General features: G+C 43.8%; 1 protein-coding gene across 3 annotated transcripts in view; it reads left to right on the top strand.

Annotated features, from left to right (window-relative positions):
- LOC141252203 (uncharacterized) overlaps positions 1 to 22,242 on the top strand; it is a 98,494-nt gene that overhangs the window by 63,927 nt on the left and 12,325 nt on the right. For all 3 annotated transcript variants that reach the window (XM_073670480.1, XM_073670481.1, XM_073670482.1), the window contains 2 exons: positions 6,924 to 7,046; positions 8,276 to 8,402. In XM_073670480.1, the coding sequence (XP_073526581.1) occupies positions 6,924 to 7,046; positions 8,276 to 8,402 (250 nt within the window). The remainder of the gene's footprint in view (positions 1 to 6,923; positions 7,047 to 8,275; positions 8,403 to 22,242) is intronic.

Genomic DNA, 22,242 nt, shown 5'->3' with positions numbered 1-22,242 from the left:
ACTCATTTCCGTCGATGGTCTACTCAAACAGGGTGGAACGATTCTGCTCTGAAAAGTCTATTTCTTGCTGGGCTCAGTGAAAGGGTTAAAGACCTGCTAATTGCTTATCCTACACCTGAAGATTTGCAACAGGCTATGCAATTAGCTATACGGGTGGATAGGCGACTGCGTGCAAGGGTTAATGAGAGCAAATCCTCTGCTATGTCAGTTTCTGGTTATGAGAATGTGTGTACTAACAGTGGTGAACCGATGGAGATTGGATCGGTGGCACCTCGCTCTCAAGAAAAAGACCGTAGATTTTCTGAAGGCTTGTGTTTCTATTGCGGAAAATCTGGTCATTTAATTAAAGACTGTGAGCTTCGTATCAAGAAAGAAAAAAAAATGGTCAGTCATACCTGTATTGCCTGTTTAAATTCCAAGGGTGTATTTTTAGCTGCTTCCACGATTGCTCAGGAAAAATTAATGGAATTTCGGGTGTTTGTTGATTGTGGGTCTACTCTGAATGTTATTGATGGGGGATTCTTGGAAAGACTCAATTTAAAACCCGAACCTTTATCATCCCCCATTGCTGTGGTTTCGGTGGATGGCTCCCCTTTGAAGAATATTACTCTCAAGGTCTGTGAATTTCCTCTCACTATTAATGGTGTTCACCACGAGAAATTGGATTTGGTAGTTTTGAATAACTTGCCTTCTCCAGTAATATTGGGATTGCCCTGGTTAAAATTTCACAATCCTGTACTGGATTGGTCTACCAGTGAAATTAAATCCTGGAGCCATAAATGGTATGACAAGTGTTGTAACGGGCGTATTGCAGCTTTGGATAGGGGAGAATTGCCTGTTCCTATTCAGGATTTTTGGAGAGTTTTTTCTGAGAAGGAATCGCAGGTTTTGCCTCCCCATAGAGACTATGATTGTTCTATTGAATTTGTCCCTGGAGCGACTCTTCCTAAAAGTCGTTTATTTAACCTTACTATTCCTGAGAGGAAGGCTTTGGGGGAATACATACAGACAAGTTTGGCCGCCGGTCACATTAGGCCCTCTAAGTCTCCTGTGGCGGTTGGATTTTTTTTTGTAAAAAAAAAGGACGGCGGTTTACGTCCTTGTCTGGATTTTCGTGAGATTAACAAAATTACTGTACGCAATCCTTACCCACTGCCATTGATTCCTGATCTGTTTAACCAGTTAATGGGGGCCAAGTGGTTCTCTAAAATTGACCTTAAGGGGGCATACAATCTGTTGCGCATGAAGGAGGGTGACGAATGGAAGACTGCTTTTAACACTCCTGTGGGTCATTTTGAGAATCTGGTGATGCCTTTTGGTCTTACTAATGCTCCTGCATTTTTTCAGAATCTTATTAATGACATCCTTAGACCTTTGATCGGCAAAAATGTGGTTGTGTATTTGGATGACATTTTGATTTATTCGCCGGATCTGGAGTCTCATTGGCGGAGCGTACGTGAGGTATTACAGTTATTAATGGACAATTCGCTTTTTGCTAAGCTGGAGAAATGTGAGTTCGCTGTACAGAGAATTAGTTTTTTGGGTTACATTATCTCCAGCGAAGGTTTTGAGATGGACCCGGTTAAAGTTCAAGCTGTACAGGAATGGCCTAGGCCTATTGGTTTGAAATCGATACAGAAGTTTTTAGGTTTCGCCAATTATTACAGAAAATTCATAAAAAATTTTTCTAGTATTGTCAAACCTCTGACCGATCTCACCAGGAAAGGTGCTGATGCGGTTCAGTGGTCTTCTGAGGCCATTGAAGCTTTTGTGTATCTCAAGGAGAGGTTCACCTCTGCTCCCATCCTTATGCAGCCTGATGTGACTAAGCCGTTTTTGGTTGAGGTTGATGCTTCCTCTGTGGGGGTTGGCGCAGTATTGTCTCAGGATAACGGGGATGGATTACATCCCTGTGCCTTTTTTTCAAAAAATTTTTCGGAGACTGAACTGAATTACGATATTGGTAATCGGGAATTATTGGCTATTAAACTCGCATTTGAACACTGGCGCCACTTCTTGGAAGGTGCGGAATTTCCCGTTCAGGTTCTTACGGATCATAAAAATCTGATATATCTTGATGCTGCCAAGCGCATGAATGCCCGTCAGGCTAGGTGGGCACTGTTTTTCTCGTGGTTTAATTTCTCCGTTACTTACATCCCTGGTACTAAGAATGTTAAGGCGGATGCCTTGTCTCGCAGTTTTTCTCCCATAGTCGGTGCTGAGAAAGAGGAGAACATTTTACAAGAAGGTGTTGTGATAGCTGCTTTGGACTCCGTTTTGGAAGATGAGATTCTTAAAGCACAGGAGAATGCCCCATCTAACACTCCTCATGGGAGGTTGTTTGTGCCTGGGACCTTTAGGAGAGATTTGTTTGTTGAGTGTCACGAATCTCGGTTGGCAGATCATCCCGGAATCTCTGAGACCAAGAGACTGGTGGGTCGCAGTTTTTGGTGGCCTGGATGGCAGAAGGAAGTCATTAAGTGGGTGCGTCAATGTACTATATGTGCTAGATCTAAGTCCTCACATACTCCTGCTGCGGGGTTGCTTTGTCCTTTGGAGGTTCCCAGTGCTCCTTGGACACATTTGGCTATGGACTTTATAACTGACCTTCCCCCCTCTGAGGGTTTTACTGTCATCTGGGTGGTCGTGGACCGTTTTAGCAAGATGTGTCACTTGGTTCCCTTCGTCAAACTGCCCTGCGCTAAAACTCTCGCTAAGGCCTTTGTCAAGGAAATTGTCAGACTTCATGGCGTTCCTACTGACATTGTTTCTGATAGGGGTCCTCAGTTCGTGGCTCGTTTTTGGCGTGCCTTTTGTGACAGGTTGGGAGTTCATTAATCGTTCTCGTCCGGATATCATCCTGAATCTAATGGCCAGACAGAAAGGAAAAACCAGGATGTTGAGCAGTTCTTGCGTTGTTTTGTGGCAGACAATCAAGAGGGGTGGTCTGAGTTTCTGCCACTTGCTGAATTTGCTCTGAACAATCATACATCTTCTTCTGCTGGTTGTTCGCCTTTTTTTTGTTGTTCTGGGAGACATCCGTCGTTTGGGTCGTTCTCCAAGTTGGGATCTGCCGTGCCTGAGGAGGAGAATTTTTCCGGTGATTTGGAGAGAGTTTGGACGGATGTGCATGGTAATCTTCAGGAGGCCAACAGAAAATCTAAGGACTACTTTGATAGGAAACGACAGGAGGTTTTGTTCGCTGTTGGTGACATGGTTTGGTTGTCCTCTAGGAATCTGCGGTTGAGGATTCCTTCTAAGAAATTGGGTCCCAAGTTTGTAGGGCCCTTTAAGGTGCTTCAGGTTGTCAACCAATCTGCTGTTAGGTTGGAGGTTCCTACCTCCTGGAGAATTAATCCGGTATTTCATGTCTCTCTGTTGAAAAAAGCTGTTGTATCGGATTGTGACGCCTCTGCCTCTGTTCCTCCGGTGGTGGAGGACGGGGAATATGAAATTTCTCGCATCCTTAACTCTAGACTGTATAGAGGTAGTTTGCAGTATCTTGTGGCCTGGAAAGGTTTCGGACCCGAGGATAACTCTTGGGTGAGGTCGGATGATGTTTCCGCGTCTAGACTTATCAGAGCGTTTCACAGGAGATTTCCTGATAAGCCTGGTCCTAGGGGATCCGGAGGATCCTCTTAGAAGGGGGGGTACTGTTAGAACCTTGCTCTTAGGTTTTTTTTCCTTTGCTGGTCACATGACCTTGTTGGCCTATTTAATCCTGCTCCGCCCTTCTGGCTTTGCTGGACTTCATTGTTTAACTACTTTCTAGCTAGCCTGTGCTCTGTATCTAACTCTGTTAGTTTGCTTGGTCTACGGACCTCTTTGTTCTATATATTTTGTTTGTTCGTCTGTCTGCTACTATTTCTGTTAGGAGGTGTCCCATTTTCCTCCCAGTCCTTAGTACTTGTAGGGATTCCTTCCCCACATCTATAGGTCTCCGTACAGACTAGCTGAGGACTTTAGCAGGTCTGATCGCAGGATCAGGTTCCCTGTTACATCGTAGGGATTAAGCTGAGTTCTATCGTAGGGACAGATCTCCTCTCTTTCCTTAGCTCTGGTAGCAGAACATAACAGTAGAGTATTCAATAACCAATGTAACCAATTTTTGGTTCCTAATACAAGCCCTTGTTTAGATTGTCTACTTTTAATGTGTTTATTATTATAATTAATTTATTAAACAATTAAACTAAACAAATCCCTATACACTTTTATAATATGCAATGCATATTTTTTTTTAATAATTTGCTCCCAGACAGCATCTCGAAAACTTATGTTTATATATAATGTATTTGGAAAGGTATGTAAAATACGAAATATACTGAGTTCTTTCTGGCCATTTCTTGTCCTAAATAAGAATGCATTTATAGCTGTGGCCAGGGGTGGATTAAGAGTAGCAAGGGCCCCGGGCAGTTTAGAAGGCGCGGGCCCCCCCCCCACACACACACCTGATTTATCACGTGACATGTCACATGATCCCCTGTGATAGATCATGTGATAGTTCACGTGAAATTAATTTGGCACAATATTAATTATAATATTTTTTTTTAGGCTGTGTGCCCACTATGCGTTTTTTAAGCGTTTCCGCAGCGGCAATTCCGCTGCAGAAACGCATAAAAAATGCTTGGTAGAAGGTCTGCCATGTTCCCCAATGATAATCCGCATGTGCTGTGTACATGCTGCGGAAATTTCCGCTGCGGATTATCATTGCGGAAAAATCCGCAGCACTACCAATTATTTTGCAGAAGCGCGGTGTTTTCGCTACCATTGACTTGCATTACAATGTATGGAATCCGCATCACTGCATCTGTAGATGCGGAATCCATGCGTTTCAATGTGCGGATGGTACCCGGGTGTGGAGGACAGGAGACTCTCCTCCGGACCCGGGTACCATAGAACCTGTAAAAAAAGAATAAAATAAAAATAAATATTATGCTTACCTTCTGATGGCCCCCGGTGTCTTTATCCGATGTGTCCTGGCTTGCCGGCAGCTCGCGATGGTCTGAAAAGGACCTGCCGTGACGTCATTTAGTCATGTGACGGGTCACGCGACCGCTGACGTCGGCAGGCCATCAGAAGATAAGTATATATTTTTTATTTTTTACCATTCTTTTACAGTCACACTATATAAATCCATGCTGGTTGCTTGGATTTATATAGTGTAACCAAGTTGTCAAGCACTTTCCAAGTGATGCTAAAATCGCTTGGAAAGCGCTTGTCAACCCGCATGCGGAAATGCAAGTGAAGAACGCTTCACATACGCATGTCCCTGGCAGGAAAACGCATGTACAATCCGCATGTAAAATCCGCATGTACAGTCCGCATGTACAATCCACATGCGTTTTTTCTGCCAGGGAGATGCAGAAACGCTCAAAAAAAAATCCGGAACATTTCTGTATCGTGGGCACATAGCCTTATATTAATTCTATGACTCAATATTGAGCACACGTAGCCATCTATACACAGCGGGAGGCTGCATAGTGCCATCTATACACAGCGGGAGGCCGCACGTAGCCATCTATACACAGCGGGAGGCCGCACGTAGCCATCTATACACAGCGGGAGGCCGCACGGCGCCATCTATACACAGCAGGAGGCTGCACGGCGCCATCTATACACAGCAGGAGGCCGCACGTAGCCATCTATACACAGCAGGAGGCCGCACGGCGCTATCTATACACAGCAGGGGGCCGCACGGCGCCATCTATACACAGCAGGGGGCCGCACGGCACTTCTATACACAGCAGGAGGCCGCACGGCGCCATCTATACACAGCAGGGGGCCGCACGGCGCCATCTATACACAGCAGAGGGCCGCACGGCGCCATCTATACACAGCAGGGGGCCGCACGGTGCCATCTATACACAGCGGGAGGCCGCACGTAGCCATCTATACACAGCGGGAGGCCGCACGTAGCCATCTATACACAGCAGGAGGCCGCATGGCGCCATCTATACACAGCAGGAGGCCGCACGTAGCCATCTATACACAGCAGGAGGCCACACGGCGCCATCTATACACAGCTGGGGGCCGCACGGCGCCATCTATACACAGAAGGGGGCCGCACGGCACCATCTAAACACAACAGGAGGCCGCACGGCGCCATCTATACACAGCAGGGGGCCGCACGGCGCCATCTATACACAGCAGAGGGCCGCACGGCGCCATCTATACACAGCAGGGGGCCGCACGGTGCCATCTATACACAGCGGGAGGCCGCATGGCGCCATCTATACATAGTTGGAGGCCGCACGACGCCCCCCCAGAGACAGCAGGAGGCCGCACGGCGCCAACTATACTCAGCAGGAGGCCGCATGCAGTCACGCACACACACAAACATATACAGACATATACATACACGCATAAACACAAAAATACATATAAACAGACATCACACAATGATATCTGCCTGCACACGCGCACACACATACACACACATACACACACACACACACACAGACTCACCATCCTCCGGCTCCATTCTTCCTGCCTGCTCTGACTTCTCCGTTGCAGCAGTGCAGGCTGGGCACACACTGCGTGACGTCACAGCTAGGAGACACGGCCGCGCACAGGGCCGTGTCTCCTAGCAGTGACGCGGCCGGGCCAGCACAGGGAAGTTAACTGCTGCAGTGCTGGCCCGGCCGATGAAGAAGTAGCCCCCCCTCCCACCACTGCTACTGGTATGTGCCGCAGCAGCCCGCACATATAATGAGGGCAATCCGGCATTAGACACCCCGCCGGAGCCGCGGGCCCCCTGCAGGCTCGGGGCCCCGGGCGGTAGCCCAGATTGCCCTCATTATAATCCGCCTATGGCTGTGGCCCTGAAGCCTGATGGAGTCAAAATTGCTATAGCTGGACTTATTTACACAAAATCATCTTTAGTGATCTGATTACTGCATTAATTTAGACTGTGATCATTCCAGGTAAACACGAGGAACGTTTTACTCTTAACGTGTCACCATTTTCAATGGACAGTGAAAACACTGAGGTTTTGCTAATGGCTTCTGAAGATGATTTTCGTAAACCTGCTGAAACACATGTCCTTGGTAAGTAAGTATACAGTACTAAAGAAAGAGTGTATAAAATACTGGGATATTTATATTTACACAATGGCGGGACATTGTATAGTATGTCATATACGTGGGAAATGATTTTGTTTTATAACAGATCACAAAATAGTTTGCAAAATTAAACAAGAGAAAATGAAGCAAATGTCCATCCAGCATGCACCTATGATTAGCAGAATAGATGGCATCGCTTTATTGGGGCTTGTCCAAAGAATCTCTTCACTTAAAGAGCCTTATTGCACCATTACCACCGAGCTATTTCTGCTGAGATGCTGCATACAGCAGGGTCAGCTGTCCATTGCCCTGACATGGTCATTCATATTTTACAATCTTTATTGATGTCTCCAGGTTTTACCTTTATTGATGTCCTCCAGGTTGTCTCCTTACCTTGAGACAGCTTTATGACGAGCTTAGAAACAGATCTAGAAAACTGACCGTGACATACAGCGTTATATACATTGTAGCACCTGTGTAAAATACACATCTGTAGCTGCTTTTTGCATCAATCAAGACAAAGTGGATTTTCAAAATAAAAATTGTGTTTAATCCCTACAGGACATAAATATGTTTTTTTGAGTTTTCTTCTGCATTCTGCTGTTATATTTTTTTTTGTTCAAAGTGACTTTTTGAGGCTATGTTTTTGGAAAATGAGTTGTAATTTATGCCATACCATGTTTTGTACATTAGTATTTAATTTATTTATTTTTTCATCATAAAAGATGTTCTAAATTAATTATAGAGGCTATTATGGGCATTATGATGCCACTTAATTTTTAAAAAAATGTATTTTACCCTTTCTTGTTAATTCCATCCATAATGAGTATTTTTATTTTATTTTATTTTTTTAACTATACTGTACTTTTATATATCTATATGCAAGTATATGAGTTTGTGTGTACGTTCCGCATGACACGACAAGTACAGTATGTACTTCATGACGTGGCAACTGACTGCAGCTCCTTAGGAGTATCCCCCCCCCTCCCCGATTAGTCATTAACTGGTTTAATAGAACATTAAAAATTAATACATGCTAGGGGTTTTGAATGTTACACTATTTGGTGAGTTATTATAACTTAAAGTTACAATATAGACCTGTATTGGGAAGAATGTGGTTAATTGAAGTTCTGTCATATTACTAGACTATGGCAAGTATCTTCATTGTTTCAAGACATCTAAAAAATGTAATAACCAAGTAACATTTCTTGCAGGTGAAGAAATACAGCTCAGTGATGAAGACCTATGTTCTGAAAACCAGAACCAAGATATTCTTCCTATCTCTCCACATGCAACAAACACATTTGGTACACCTACTATCAAAATAACTGCTAGCAAAAGGTAAAGGTGGAAAATATAACTGATACTGTCTCTTTAAAGCTGACTGTAAATCTATAAAATAATCCAAACTATAATCAGTCATAATCATTACCTTTCTGACCAAGAAAGTACCCTTCCAACAATAATAGAATGTAACCTACTAAATACATGTTAACCAAAAATAGGGTTGAGGTTTATGGAAGTCATGATAGGAACTAGCTGCTAGTGAGAGTAAGGTTCATAAAATACGGATAACGTTTTTGTTCCTACTGTGACTTCCATAAACTTCCACATTGATTCAAGACGTTCCTTCTGCCTTTACAGGATGGGCAGCAGTAATCGAATTCATACATTCTACAATAGGTGTTGTGTTCCCAACACATAACAATTATTTGAGCTTGCCATTAGTGAAAGGAGGGATTTACCTTTTTTATATGGTATTCTCCTATGAGTGCTTTTTTTTCTTTCTATACTCCTGGTCTAGCTCTCTCCAACAGGACAGATAAAGGTAAGTATGACTGCCAGAACAAAGATTAGACAAGAAGTGGGAGGATAGTAGTAGTAGTCTGCGCTGCTGATGTAATTCAAGAATCCAGAAGACATTGTACAGGATTGAGCATGCGGTTTATTCTCAACACGTTTCAAAGTTGGACTAACTTTTTCAACTGGAAAACCACAATAGTCGCCTCCTGATGAATAAGTTGGTCCAACTTCGAAACGCGTTGAGAATAAACCGCATGGCCAATCCTGTACAATGTCTTCTGGATTCTTGAATTACATCAGCAGCGCATTCTACTACTCCTGTCCTCCTATCTTTGTACGTCTGGATCTCCCGACCTGAGGTTACTGCATCAGCTGTCAATCCCAAAAGGTGAGTAGTTTACCCCTCACCTATGCCAATTTGTCCATCGGATAAGACTCTATTGCGCTTGCTATTCCCTTGTTTTCTCTTGGATCAAAGATTAGACAACACAGAGTTTATTTGTAGCTTATAGACACATTTGTCATGTGTTAAGAAGTGGTAAAATTCTCAGTCTCAGTGCAGACTTATGGGCTAACTTCATTCGCTGCTGTTTAACCACTTGGATGCCACTGTGAATCTCTGACAGTGGATAAAGTGATTTGATTTTCGGATGGGAGATTTGTTTAGGTGCTCATCGCCCTCGCATGATGATATTCCGAAGTGCTGATGGATTACCAGGGCAGTTGGGTGCCACCTGAAAGCACCCATCACTACCATCTTGGTGCTCCTTTGAAGCCAGTGCTTCAAAGGAGGTCAATAATTTCACAAGTGATAAAGTAATCACAGGTTCAATCCATCCACTAGAACGACTAAAAAATATGGAATATTTAATTTAAAAAGTTAATATAATTAAAAAACTGAGTTTATGTTATTCTCAATTTTAATATAAAGATTAAAAAAACATATTTGGCATCACCACATCCATAAATGTTCAGCCTAGAAAAATGTAAAAATTGCCCCCCTTTTCATTTTTTGGCCACTGACTTCCCCAGAGAACTGCAATAAAAAGTTATCAAAAATTGCATGTACCCTCAAAATGTACATTTTAAAACTATAGTTTCCCTCTCCAAAAAGTGATCGTATATGTGACGCGCCCAGGGGGAAACGGGGGTTACTCGGTACCCAGGCCTTGACCTTCTGTGGGATGTCACGGCAGTCGGCTCCCAGGCCCGTACCCTGGGGTCACTCTTTAAAAGGGGTTTTGTTAACAGTTAACAGTTTTGTCTCGTGACGCCACCTGTGGTTTCTGGTAATGGGTACCAGCGCTGCGGCAGACCTCAGGGGGTGATGGGATGGCAGCTGGGATGTTTCTGCTCCCTACAGGCGGGGCAGGGTTGATGAAAGGGATGCAGGTGAGAGGTGGCCCGGTCGGGTCAGGGGCAATGATGGACACGCACACAGGGGATTCGCTTCAGTACCTTTACTGGTGTAACGGCAGGTATGGTCCAGGGTACCTAGTAGGAAGAGTGCACTTCTGGACTCTCCCCAGTGAGCGGGTAGTAGGCCTCCTGGTCCGTTTCTTCCTCTCTCTAAAGCTTTTGACCAGCCTGAAACTAGGCCTAGCTTCTATGCTGTTTCACTCTCTCACCTGTCTGCTTGGTAATAGAACTTTTCTCCGGCTACCACTATCCCTGGACGCTGGGGCCTTCGTGGTTCCTAGTTCTTTAGATGATTGTAGCTTCAGGTTGACCAGGGGTTTAGAATCCTCCTGGTATACCGGTTATTCCTACTGGGCGTAGAGGACCCTGTAGGCGCGGACCCGGTGTCCGGCTTGTGTTCTCGGGTGAGCCTAAGATGCTCCTCTGCCCCCATAACTTCTCTCACTCTTCTCCTTGCCTCCGGCCCCACTCTAGGCCCCAAGGCTTCAGCACGTGCTTTAGGCCCTGGCTGGCCCTCAGCACAGCAGCTCACATGCTGCTTCTTCACTGATCTGACGTGCCAGCACACTCACTGACTGCCTAACTCCACCCTCCAGTATATATATCCCTAACAGGGCTCCCTCTGGTGGTATGAGGTGGAAGGGTGGAGGTGTCTGTTATGTAATGGGGGCCTCTGGTGGAGAAGTCCATCCATGCACCCTTTTGGGTCCTGTGGTACCTGTAATAGCAGGGTGCCACATATGCATATGTATACCCGTTCCCAAAATATGACGTATTGGTAGTTCATATATTGGGTTCCCTTGGATGGGTTCCCTTGTATGATGCCGGCTCAGGAGCTGAGCCTGCATCATACCCATCATCTGCTTCTGACACAAGTGAGTCTTGATTTAGCTCAGTCCACTGCTAGCCCCTTAATTGCATTTGTTAATCTCTGACCATGGCATGGAAAGCACACGGTCCAGGGGCGCATCTTTCCACATGTCCATTGCCCTCCTATGACGTGATCACGAGATGCCGATAGGTTGCCATGGCAGCCAGATGCCTGCTGAAGGCCCCCATGCCTACCATGACAGTACTCGTGTGAAGAATATCCAAGGCTGGGCTTCATAGGAAACTGTGATTTTGTACGATATACTGTGGCACTGCAGTGTATATTACAAGCCCTCATACAGCTATGGCAACAGAAAAATTTTAAAGTTATGGCTCATACTTTTATGTACAATGCAGGTGATAAATTATTTCAATAACAAGCTGTCAGTCATGCCTAATTTAAATTTAACATTTTTTTTTTAGATATTTTATTTCTCGCTTTACCAAATTTGATGTTAAAATATTTCAACTTTACAGATTTTTTTTAAATAAACTGCCAAGCACAGTCAATTAACACTTGGTATTGTACAAGGAAATAAAAATAGAAACTAAGTTAATTAACAACTAATAAATTTAGAATAAAAGAAATATAAACTTTACAGGATCATGAGTGGGAGACTGTTTTCTTGGAACATCTCCCATGCATCTTATGCTTCATTGAATATCTGTCTGGAACCAATCTGCTGTCCAACTATTGTTTCACTTGTAAGGTGTTTATAGCCATCTTTGCATAATGCAGTAGTGATACCCTGCATGTAAATGAATGGGGAAATATGATTTCATGATCTACATTATTATTAGTTTTTCAATAACATTAATTCAGTAGTTTTTAACTACCACCATAAAAGAGGTTGTCCAGAATGTCTTGTCAAACAATGAACTATTTTTTTTTAAATCACGTTTATATGTTAAACAGTTTTTAAACATAATTATTAATGTTTTAATTGATTTCATTTGTCTTTCTATAAAACTTAAATCCAGAAATATTGCAGTTTTCACACTGCCCATTAAACCTTAGAGCAGGCTGACACTTCCTTTTCTGTTGCGATCATTTCTCAGCGATGATCTTATAATTATGACAGACAGGAATTCAACAAAAGGTTTTGCTTTTGTATAGCTAACATAAGATCAACCATTCACAATAGGTTATAGTCGCATCTCACCTGCTTCTTATACTCTCTGCACAATGACCCCTGCGCAAACCTCAGAGCATGACTAGAAAACACTCATAGAAGTCAATGAAGATCTTCATACTATTGTCTCTATGGCCCATGTGGCAGCTGTAAAGCATATCTTTAACCCTCTCCCGACATGCGCCGTATATATAATGCTCTGAGGGAGCTGCGTTCCCGCAAAGAGCAGTATATATACCGCGCAGTGCATGCGCGTGCTCACGCTGCGCGCCATCGCAATCACATGCGGGTGTCAGCTCTATGTGAGAGCTGACACCCCGCAGCAACTCCCATGATAAGTGCTAGCAGCGATTGCGGTCATTTAACCTTTATGATGCTGCTGTCAATAGTGACAGCGTCATCGCGAGGCATCGCAGAGGGAGTGAGCTTCCTCTGTGATCCCATCAGCAGAACGCAATGCGATATCGTTGTGCTGATGTTCTCCATGGTGACCCCCAGTCCCAAGATGGCCACGGGATCATTCAGGAAGGTGGCCTGTCAGCGCCTGCTCAGAGAGCATTGCAATAAATTTATTTTTGTAAAAAAAATAAACAAAAAAAATACACATTTGGTATCGCCACTTCCAGAACGACCCAACCTATATAACTGTACCATCAGTTAACCCCTTCAGTGAACACCATAAAAAAAACCTGTTATTGCGGTAATCGCACCGACCCGAAGAATAAAGTCAACTAATTACTTATACCGCACAAGGAACGTTGTAAAAAAAAATAAAACCAATTCTTCATCTGCTGTTGATTTTTTCATTCTGCCTCCCAAAGATCGCAGTAAGGCTCTGCTCACATTTATCTTGCGCTCTATGCTGGGCGCTTACACCGGGGTTTCCGTGTAAATCTCTGAAATCCGTGATTCAGAAGGAACCCCCAGCAGAAAATTCCCTATAATGAGGCAGATGGAGGCACTGTGGATGCTGTCTAGCCTATGATTCGGCGGTGTCCGGTCTTTTTAGGCATGCATAAAGAATTCAGTTTGGCGCCCCCCCCCCCATTCCCACCACTCAAAGCACATAAGTGATTTACACTCTTACAGTCACATGCCGGATAGGTGCTCTTCCTAATTCTCTCAATGTTTAGTGAAAAACTGAGAGAAGCAGGAAGAAAACCTAGTTGTCACGTGACCGTGTGAAAATCGCATATGAGTGAGGTATCCATGTGATGATTGCTGGAACCGGCAAGCAGAGCTGAATCCTGGCAGTGACTATATTACTCACTGTTAGAATTGGCTACAGGGCTTTATTTTATAGTTAAAGGGCTTATCCAGGTTTGAGATGAAAGTCTGCAGTCACTCTATGTGACTGCAGGCTTCTGAATTCTCACAGCGCATGCACTGCACACTTTTAGGATTCTCCCTTGCACAAGTATGCCATTTGTATACTTCTGGCCACATTACGACTAGACTTGTCCAGCCTCATTCAATTCATTGAGTGAGTCCACGCATGTCTAGTCAGCACGTGACCGCAAGCATGCAAATCGCCAGCATGAGAGAATCCTGACAACGTGCAGTGTGCACTGTGAGAATTCAGAAGTCTGCAGTCACATAGAGTGACTGCAGACTCATCACAAGACTGGACAACCCCTTTAAAAGTATGAGAATTAGTATCTCAAAAAAAACATTTACATCCAGGTACCTTTTTAGATGAACAACTTCAGAGACAACGTCTTTTTCTTTTCATCTTCATCTTGTCCAGACTCCATGATGATTTTTTTCATCCACAGCTTGTCTCTGCAGACTTACATCTTCTCCGGTCTTCTGCAGTATTTCCCCACACTATGCCCTTAAAGATAGCAGTGTCATTATAATGCTCCTGAATAAAAATATCTGACCTACGCTGAGCCCCAGAATAAATAATTGCCCTTACTATATTCCCTGCACAAAATATGACCCCCAAATTGTGCCTCTTATGGTATAGGTCCTCCATACTGCCCCCTCCTTTCCATACTGGGCCCTCTTTTCACACTGACCTCTCACACTGTGTCCCCCTTATAGGGCCCAGTCTCTATACTATGCCCCCTCATCACACTCCCCCTCCTTAGCATGCTGTCTCCTCCTGGCAGTGCCCTTACACTTTACCCCCATGCAACCCCCTCACACTACTCAGTCTTTATTCTGTGCCCACTCACACTTTTCTCCCCCATACTGTCTCTTCACACATTTCCCCCTCCCTCTTCATACGTTCTTCTCTCACATCCCCCCCAACTCCCCATACTGTGTGTGTACCCATCCCCCCACTCGCTCCCCATACTGTGTCTGCATACATTTCCCCTTCACTCCCCATATTGCGTTCGCACCCATACTCCCCATTCTATGTCTGCACCAATCCCCTCACTCACCATACTGTGTCTGCACCTATCTCTCCCAATCACCATATTGTGAATGCACCCATCCCCTCATACTATTTCCTCATATATGCCCCCATCTCCCCACCGTCTCTTCATACTGTGGCTTCAAATCTCTCCTGCTCTCCAAATTGTCTAAACCTGTCCCTCCCTTGCTCCACAAACTTGTGTTCTCAAATCTTCCTCCCTGTTACACTAAATTTTCCCTACCCCTCTCCCCCACACTAAATATTCCCCTCACAGAATATTGCCCCGCCAGCACAAATGGCCCCCATGTCTCAAATATCGCCCCCACGGCACAAATATGCCCCCCCCCCCCTTACATTTAATTTTCAGGGTCTTCAGCTCTAGCAAGTAGCACTTAACAGAATATTCCCCCCACGGCAAAAATATTCCCCCACAGCATAAATATTCCCCCCACATCATAAATATCCCCCCTCCACAGCATAAATATTGCCCCCTCTCTTTTCATTGTCTTCAGCTCCAGTGTGGAGCACTTACCACCATCTTTGTGTGCAGCAGCGCCGACCAGTGACGTCAGCAGTGTGATCACGTGACCTGATCACGCTGCTAGTGTTGCTCTGACCCGGCAGTCAGAGCTTCAATTGTACTTGCGTCTGAAAGACACAAGCACAATTGAACACTGGAAGCCGGCGGAAGAGGAGGAAGAGGAGCCAGCAAACGATACAGTGAAGGAGCGGTCAGATAGGTAGGAGGAGAACCAGGATAGAACAGTGTCCTTGAGCCCAATAGAGCAGAGCATTTTGAGGAGGAGCTGGTGGTCCACAGTGTGAAAAGCTGCAGAGAAATCCAGGAGAATCAGCAGGGAGTAGTGACCATTAGATTTAGCTGTTAGTAGATCATTAGAGACTTTAGTGAGGGCAGTTTCATTGGAGTGTAAAGAACAGAAACCGGATTATAGCGGGTCATGAAGAGAGTTATCTGAGAAATAGCGGATTAGACGGGCGTAGACCAAGCGTTCCAGGAGTTTAGAGATGAAAGGAAGATTAGACACACGTCTGTAGTTAGCAGCACAGTTTTGGTGAAGGGATGGTTTTTTAAGTAATAGATGTATGCTTAAATGATGAGGGAAAGATACCGGATGAGAAAAAGAGATTAAATATTTTAGTTAGGTGAGTGGTGACAGCCGGGGAAAGGGACTCAAGGAGATGTGAGGGAATAGGGTCACTGGTACAGGTAGTAGGGCGAGAAGATGCAAGGAGCCTGATCACTTCTTCTTCCGTGACTGGTTCAAAGACAGAGAGTGAGATAGATGCAATGGGAGAGGAAGGACTTTGCATGGTATTAGGGGAGTGGGAGAAAATTTCCTGTCTGATATGGTACATTTTTTCTTTGAAATAATTAGCCAGGTCGTCAGCGCTGAGGTCTGTAGTCAGAGCTTTCACTCTTTTATGGAGGAGGGATTGAAAAGTGTCAAAGACGCATTTAGGATTTTTGGAAAGTGAGGTAATGAGGATATTTAAATCGGTTTGTTTGGAGAGGTGAAGGGCGGAGTTGTATGCTTGAAGCATAAACTTATAATGGATGAAATCTTCGGCCAGATTGGATTTTATTCACAGACATTCAGCGCACCTGGAGCACCGCTGGAGAAAACGCTTTTGTAGCGTGTGCCAGGTTTGTCGCCGTCTGTGCCGAGTTGTTCTATGTGTAGGAGGAGCAGGTTCATCCAGGGTGCTCTGCAATGTATCATTATAATGTTTCAGTGCAGAGTCAGGACATGAGAGGGAGGAGATCGGGGCAGTTGATGACTGCAATTTCTTTATAAGTGGGAAGCACCTGGGAGTTAAAGGTGCTCACCACATATCTAGATAAGTTCCCTGAAGGGTCTAGTTTCCAAAAGGGGGTCACTTGCGGGAGTTTTCCACTCTTTAGGCACATCAGGGGCTCTCCAAAGGTGACATGACACCAGCAGACCATTGCATCAAAATCTGCATTCCAAAATGTTACTCTTTCCTTTCTGAGCCCCTGCCGTGTGCCCAAACATTGGTTTTACCCACATATGGGGTATCTGTGTGCTCAGGAGAAATTACACAACAAATTTTGGAGTCCATTTTCTCCTGTTACCCTTGTGAAAGTAAAAAAAATTGTGAATAAAGGAAAATTTGTGTGAAAAAAAGTTAAATGTTTATTTTTTCCTTACACATTCCATTAATTCCCGGGAATCACCTGAAGAGTTAATAAACTTCTTCACTATCATGAAGTACAATATGTCACGAAAAAACATTCTCAAAATCAGTGGGAGCCGTCAAAGTGTTCCAGAGTTATTACTTCATAAAGTGACACTGGTCAGAATTTAAAAAATTGGCCTGGTCAGGAAGGTGAAAACAGGCTTCGGGGTGACGGGATTAAATGTTGTTTTCAGAAGCTCTGGTAAAATGAGTACCCCTATAATTGTTTCAAGAAAATTGAATAAAAAATATAAAATCAGAAAATAAAAACAGCATAGATACAAAGATTATGTATTAGTAAATGTATATCATTATTACTTAACTTTTGGTACAGCTGAATATTTTTTATTATGACCCAAAACACACCATTTCGGTAATTTTTACCAGAACATTGTGCGATTCAAATAACGCGGTATCCAGACGTCTTCTTTTTAAAGCAATGCTTTTTTTAATCATTTATCATAGAATTTTCATGGGGTAAGAATAAATTCAATTACACATACACCATATTCACCATAGAGATCAAGACACATAAGTTTGGTGTAGATGATCCTCTTCACCTGGCCGAGCCGACAATATGATGAATAGAGACACTGCTTGACACTGAAGGAATCCGCACCTGAAGCAACATTTCAGGGATCCTCCCCTTTTTCAAGCACATCATTCTAATCCTTTTCCTTCCTTTTTAAACTATACACCGTGTGACAACCTCGACCAATCTCTTGACTCATTCAAAGTACAGAGTAGAGAGTAGATCAACCCTGGAAATATCGACAGACTCGATTCTGTTAAGAAAGTCTTTAGTATCCTTCAAACAATTGGGACGTTTTTTCACTGTTCTTTGTAAAAAAAAAAAAAAAAAAATCTACATATAAATCTTTAAAGGGGTTTTCTCAAAAGTTCATTTTAATCAATACATCTTGGAATGATAAGAACTTCCACAATCCCCTTCGAAACCCTGGGATTTTCCGTTTTTGCATTTTCGTTTTTTGCTCCCCTTGTTCCCAGAGCCATAGCGTTTTTATTTTTTGGTCAATATGGCTGTGTGAGGGCTTATTTTTTGCGGGACGAGTTGTACTTTTGAACGACATTACTGGTTTTACCATATCGAGTATGGGAAAACGGGGAAAAAATTCCAAGTGCGGTGGAATTGCAAAAAAAGTGCAATACCACAGATGTTTTTTTTTTTTACCACGTTCACTGAATGTTAAAACTGACCTGTCATTATTATTCTCCAGGTCATTATGAGTTCGTAGACACCAAACATGTATAGGTTCTTTTTTATTTAAGTGGTGAAAAAAAATTCCAAAGTTTGCTAAAAAAAAAAAAAAAGGCGCCATTTTCCAAGACCCGTAGCGTCTCTATTTTTTGGGATCCAGGGCCGGGTGAGGGCTTATTTTTTGTGCGCCGAGCTGAAGTTTTTATTGATACTATTTTGGGGTAGATCCAATGTTTTGATCGCCTGTTATTGCATTTTATTGCAATGTAGTGGCGACCAAAAAACGTAATTCTCGCGTTTAGAATTTTTTCTCGTTACAGCGTTTACCGATCGGATTAATTCTTTTCTTATATTGATAGATCGGGCGATTCTGAACGCGGTGATACCAAATATGTGTATATGGGGTTTTTTTTTATTATTTTATTTTGAATAGGGCAAAAGGGGGGTGATTTAAACTTTTATATTTTTGTAATTTTTTTTATATTTTTAAAAACATTTTTTTTTTCACTTTTTGCTTGCTTCTATAGTCTCTCACTTATCTGATCGCCTCTCCTACATAGAGGTGATCAGCAGATCACCTCTATGTAGCATAAGTGCTCCTGTGCTATGAGCTAGGTGGAGCTCATAGCGATCAGCTCATGGCAACCACTGGAGTCTGCTGCAGACCCAGGGTTGTCATGTCCACGCATAGGTGACCCACGATCACATGACGGGGTCACCGATGGGCGGGGTAAGTGACACACTTCCCGCGCGGCGATGTTAAATGCCGCTGTCAGAGATTGACAGCAGCATTTAACATGTTAACAGCTGCGGGTGGATTGCGAGTCCACCCGCGGCTGTTGCAGGCGCATGTCAGCTGTAATAATCAGCTGACATGTGCCCGGTTCAGTGTGGGCTCAGCGCCGGAGCCCGCACTGAACAGGGGTGACAGCCTGGTGTGTACTATTACGTACCAGGCTGTAAAGGGGTTAAATAAAACATTCCTGTGCTGAGATAATCTTATAAATGTGCCCCTGCTGTGTACTGTGTAATGGCTGTCTCTGACCATGCAGGAACATGGTCTGATCATACCACAGCTCCTGAACAAAGGGAGTGGGAAGTATACAGATATGTGAAGACCCGGGGTCTTCCATGGGCGTAATAATACTCAGCCAACACAGGATGAGGGTAAAACAGCGTGGCAATACTTTATTGAACCACAAAGCGGACAATAAACACATAGAACAGTCCCAGAAAATACCCAAGATGGTACAACATTACACAGTCTCACCCTTCTGCTCCGCCTGGGATAGAACAGCTGCGACTTTGTAGACTTCCCAGGCTGACTACCTCAACCAGTGGCCCCCCGTTTCTGGTGGGCCCCCACAGAGAGAAGGTAGCAGCAAGCTTAGGAAGCTAGCAGTCCATTGAGTTACAAGGCCAGGAGACCCGAGGGTACCACCCTGGCCTCTCCGAGAGTTTCCATGGGGCCAGGTGACCGGCAGGTCACAATCTGGCTTCTCAGAATGTCTCCATGGGTTGCAGGTGACCGGAGGGTTCCACCTGGCAACCCAAAACAACATATCCTTGGGTCCAGGTGACTTCCTCGTCCCACCCTGGTCTCCCCAAAATGTATCCATGTCTCTCTGATTTTCAATGGAGCAGATCCGAATCTTTCCAGTCAGGGCCGATACCCTTAGGCTAGATTCATGTAAAATCCAAATCTGTGTCTCTTTGGGTAATGCCATGCAATCAATCTACTGTCCTGAAGGATGTCTCTTGTTGTCCTTGTAAAGTCTTTCTGATGCTCCATGATTCTGTTTCCAGCACTACAGACATCCCTGTTTATATTTACATCTGTGCAAGGTCATCAGTCAAAGGTAAGGGTGCAGGGCTTACACAAGTCCCATTGTTTGAGCTAATCAATTTACATAGTAGGTATGATATGGCGCTCTTGTAAATACACATCTAACTGGCTTTTTAGTACAATATGTCATTAGCATAGTAAACATCATTGTTTCCAAAGGAATAGAAGTCAGCATTCAGGGTTATACAAATAATAGCCTGTGTTAACCAAAGAAGATCACAGGTTAAAAAGTCAACATAAAAATAAAGGTATGCTGATCTTGCCATCAGAAAGTATATCTGGCAAAATTAAGATTTTACGCTGTATCGTCACAAGACATTACAGCACAGGATCGCAAATGATTTTTTCTTTGAAGTAAAACAGGGTTTAAAAACAGGCAGTGACATGTTTTATCTCACAAAAAAATCACCTGCGATCCCATGCTATAATGTCTGCATGTTCTTTTACTCCCTCCATCCCTGCCCAGGAGATGTGTTATGATCAGACCATGTTCCTGTACGGTCAGACACAGCCATTACACAGGACACAGCAGGGGCACATTTATAAGATTATCTCAGCTCAGGAACATTTTATTTAAACACATCCAATTGTGGAACTTATTATTCTAAGATTTATTGAATAAAATGAGCTTTTGTTCGTGGGAAAACCCCTTTAAGTCTCTACACCAATAATCTCCAATGAGGAAGGAATTCGGGCTGTCAGAGAAAAATTGTGTGAAGACTCACATCTGACTAATCTTAAAATTGGTTTCATACTGTCTTTGTTGGAGGCTATTTTCTGTAAGAATTATTTCAGATTTGGTGAAGATTTTTACCTGCAGCTGCAGGGGACTTCGATGGGGTCCCCTGCAGCTCTGGGTTTTGCAGATATATTTATGGCAGATTTTGAAGAGAGATTCATTTATTATAGTCATTTCAATATGCATTTAGGATTGAGGGTCTGATAGAGGGTCTGACTGGAGTGTCTAGGGTCCGTCCACAGGAGTGATTGATTTCACAGGGCCATCCTACTCTATGTAGAGATTTTAACGGTTCATACTCTAGCCTGATGCACATGTACCTGAGACACAATACAGTGTGTAAAACAGCGTGTGCCTCCTAATGAATTTGGCCCATTTTTCAGCTTACAAGCTTCACCACAGTCAGGGACTGGAGGACATTTCTGTTGCATTTTCACCACTTTTGTGGAGTAAACAATGTTAAAAATGCTTTTTTTAAGGAAAAGAGATTTTTATTTGGTCTCATGCTACCTGTGTAGTGACGCCAGTCCCGGTAATGTTGCAGTGGCTGGTGATCACGTCTACAAGATGGCCTGCCTGGATCAGAATTTTCTCCGATCTCGGCAGTTACAGCAGGAGTGCAGCTGTTTATTGCAACCATCCTTCTCCCGCTGTTGATTCTGTGAACACAAAGTCAGTGACTGCATCATCACCTTGATGTCATAGTATGTTAGAACCACTTTTGTGGCACATGGAATGTAAAGATTTACTCGTTACATTTTTTTAGGGGAAAATGGGAGGATTGGAAAAAAATAGTGAATCCATAACCATTTTTTAATGCACGTGCATTCTCTTTATTTTTATTATATCAAGGTGCGACGGCCAAGAATGACTGTGGTATCTGAGGGCAAAGAGCCAGCAAGTGACAGTGAATGCATAGGTCGTGTAACTAAACCATCACTATGTCATAATAGCACTGCAGTATGCGGTGAGAGAGACTACAACTCCCAGCAAGTAACAGTGCAGGCACCAGTCATGTAACTAAACCTTCACTGCATCATAACAACTCTGCAGTATGCGGTGAAAGAGACTACAACTCCCATTAAGTGACAGTGCAGGCACCGGTCGTGTACCTAAACCATCACTGGGTCATAACAGCTCTGCAGTATGCGGTGAGGGAGACTACAACTTCTAGCAAGTGACAGTGCAGGCACCGGTCATGTACCTAAACCATCACTGGGTCATAACAACTCTGCAGTATGCGGTGAGGGAGACTACAACTTCCAGCAAGTGACAGTGCAGGCACCGGTCATGTACCTAAACCATCACTGCATCATAACAACTCTGCAGTATGCGGTGAAAGAGACTACAACTCCCAGCAAGTGACAGTGCCTTCACAGGTCATTTACCTAAACCATCACTGTGTCGTAATAGCTCTGCAGTATGTGGTGAGGGAGACTACAACTCCCATTAAGTGACAGTGCAGGCACCGGTCGTGTACCTAAACCATCACTGGGTCATAACAGCTCTGCAGTATGCGGTGAGAGAGACTACAACTACCAGCAAGTTTTTCTTTTTCTTTTACAAG

This window comes from Phyllobates terribilis, unplaced genomic scaffold (assembly GCF_046119375.1).
Source record: "Phyllobates terribilis strain yellow unplaced genomic scaffold, ASM4611937v1 Scaffold_2__4_contigs__length_985480577, whole genome shotgun sequence".
NCBI lineage: Eukaryota > Metazoa > Chordata > Amphibia > Anura > Dendrobatidae > Phyllobates > Phyllobates terribilis.
The sequence above is the reverse complement of the archived record's forward strand: the minus strand, read 5'-3'. Positions and strand labels throughout refer to the sequence as shown.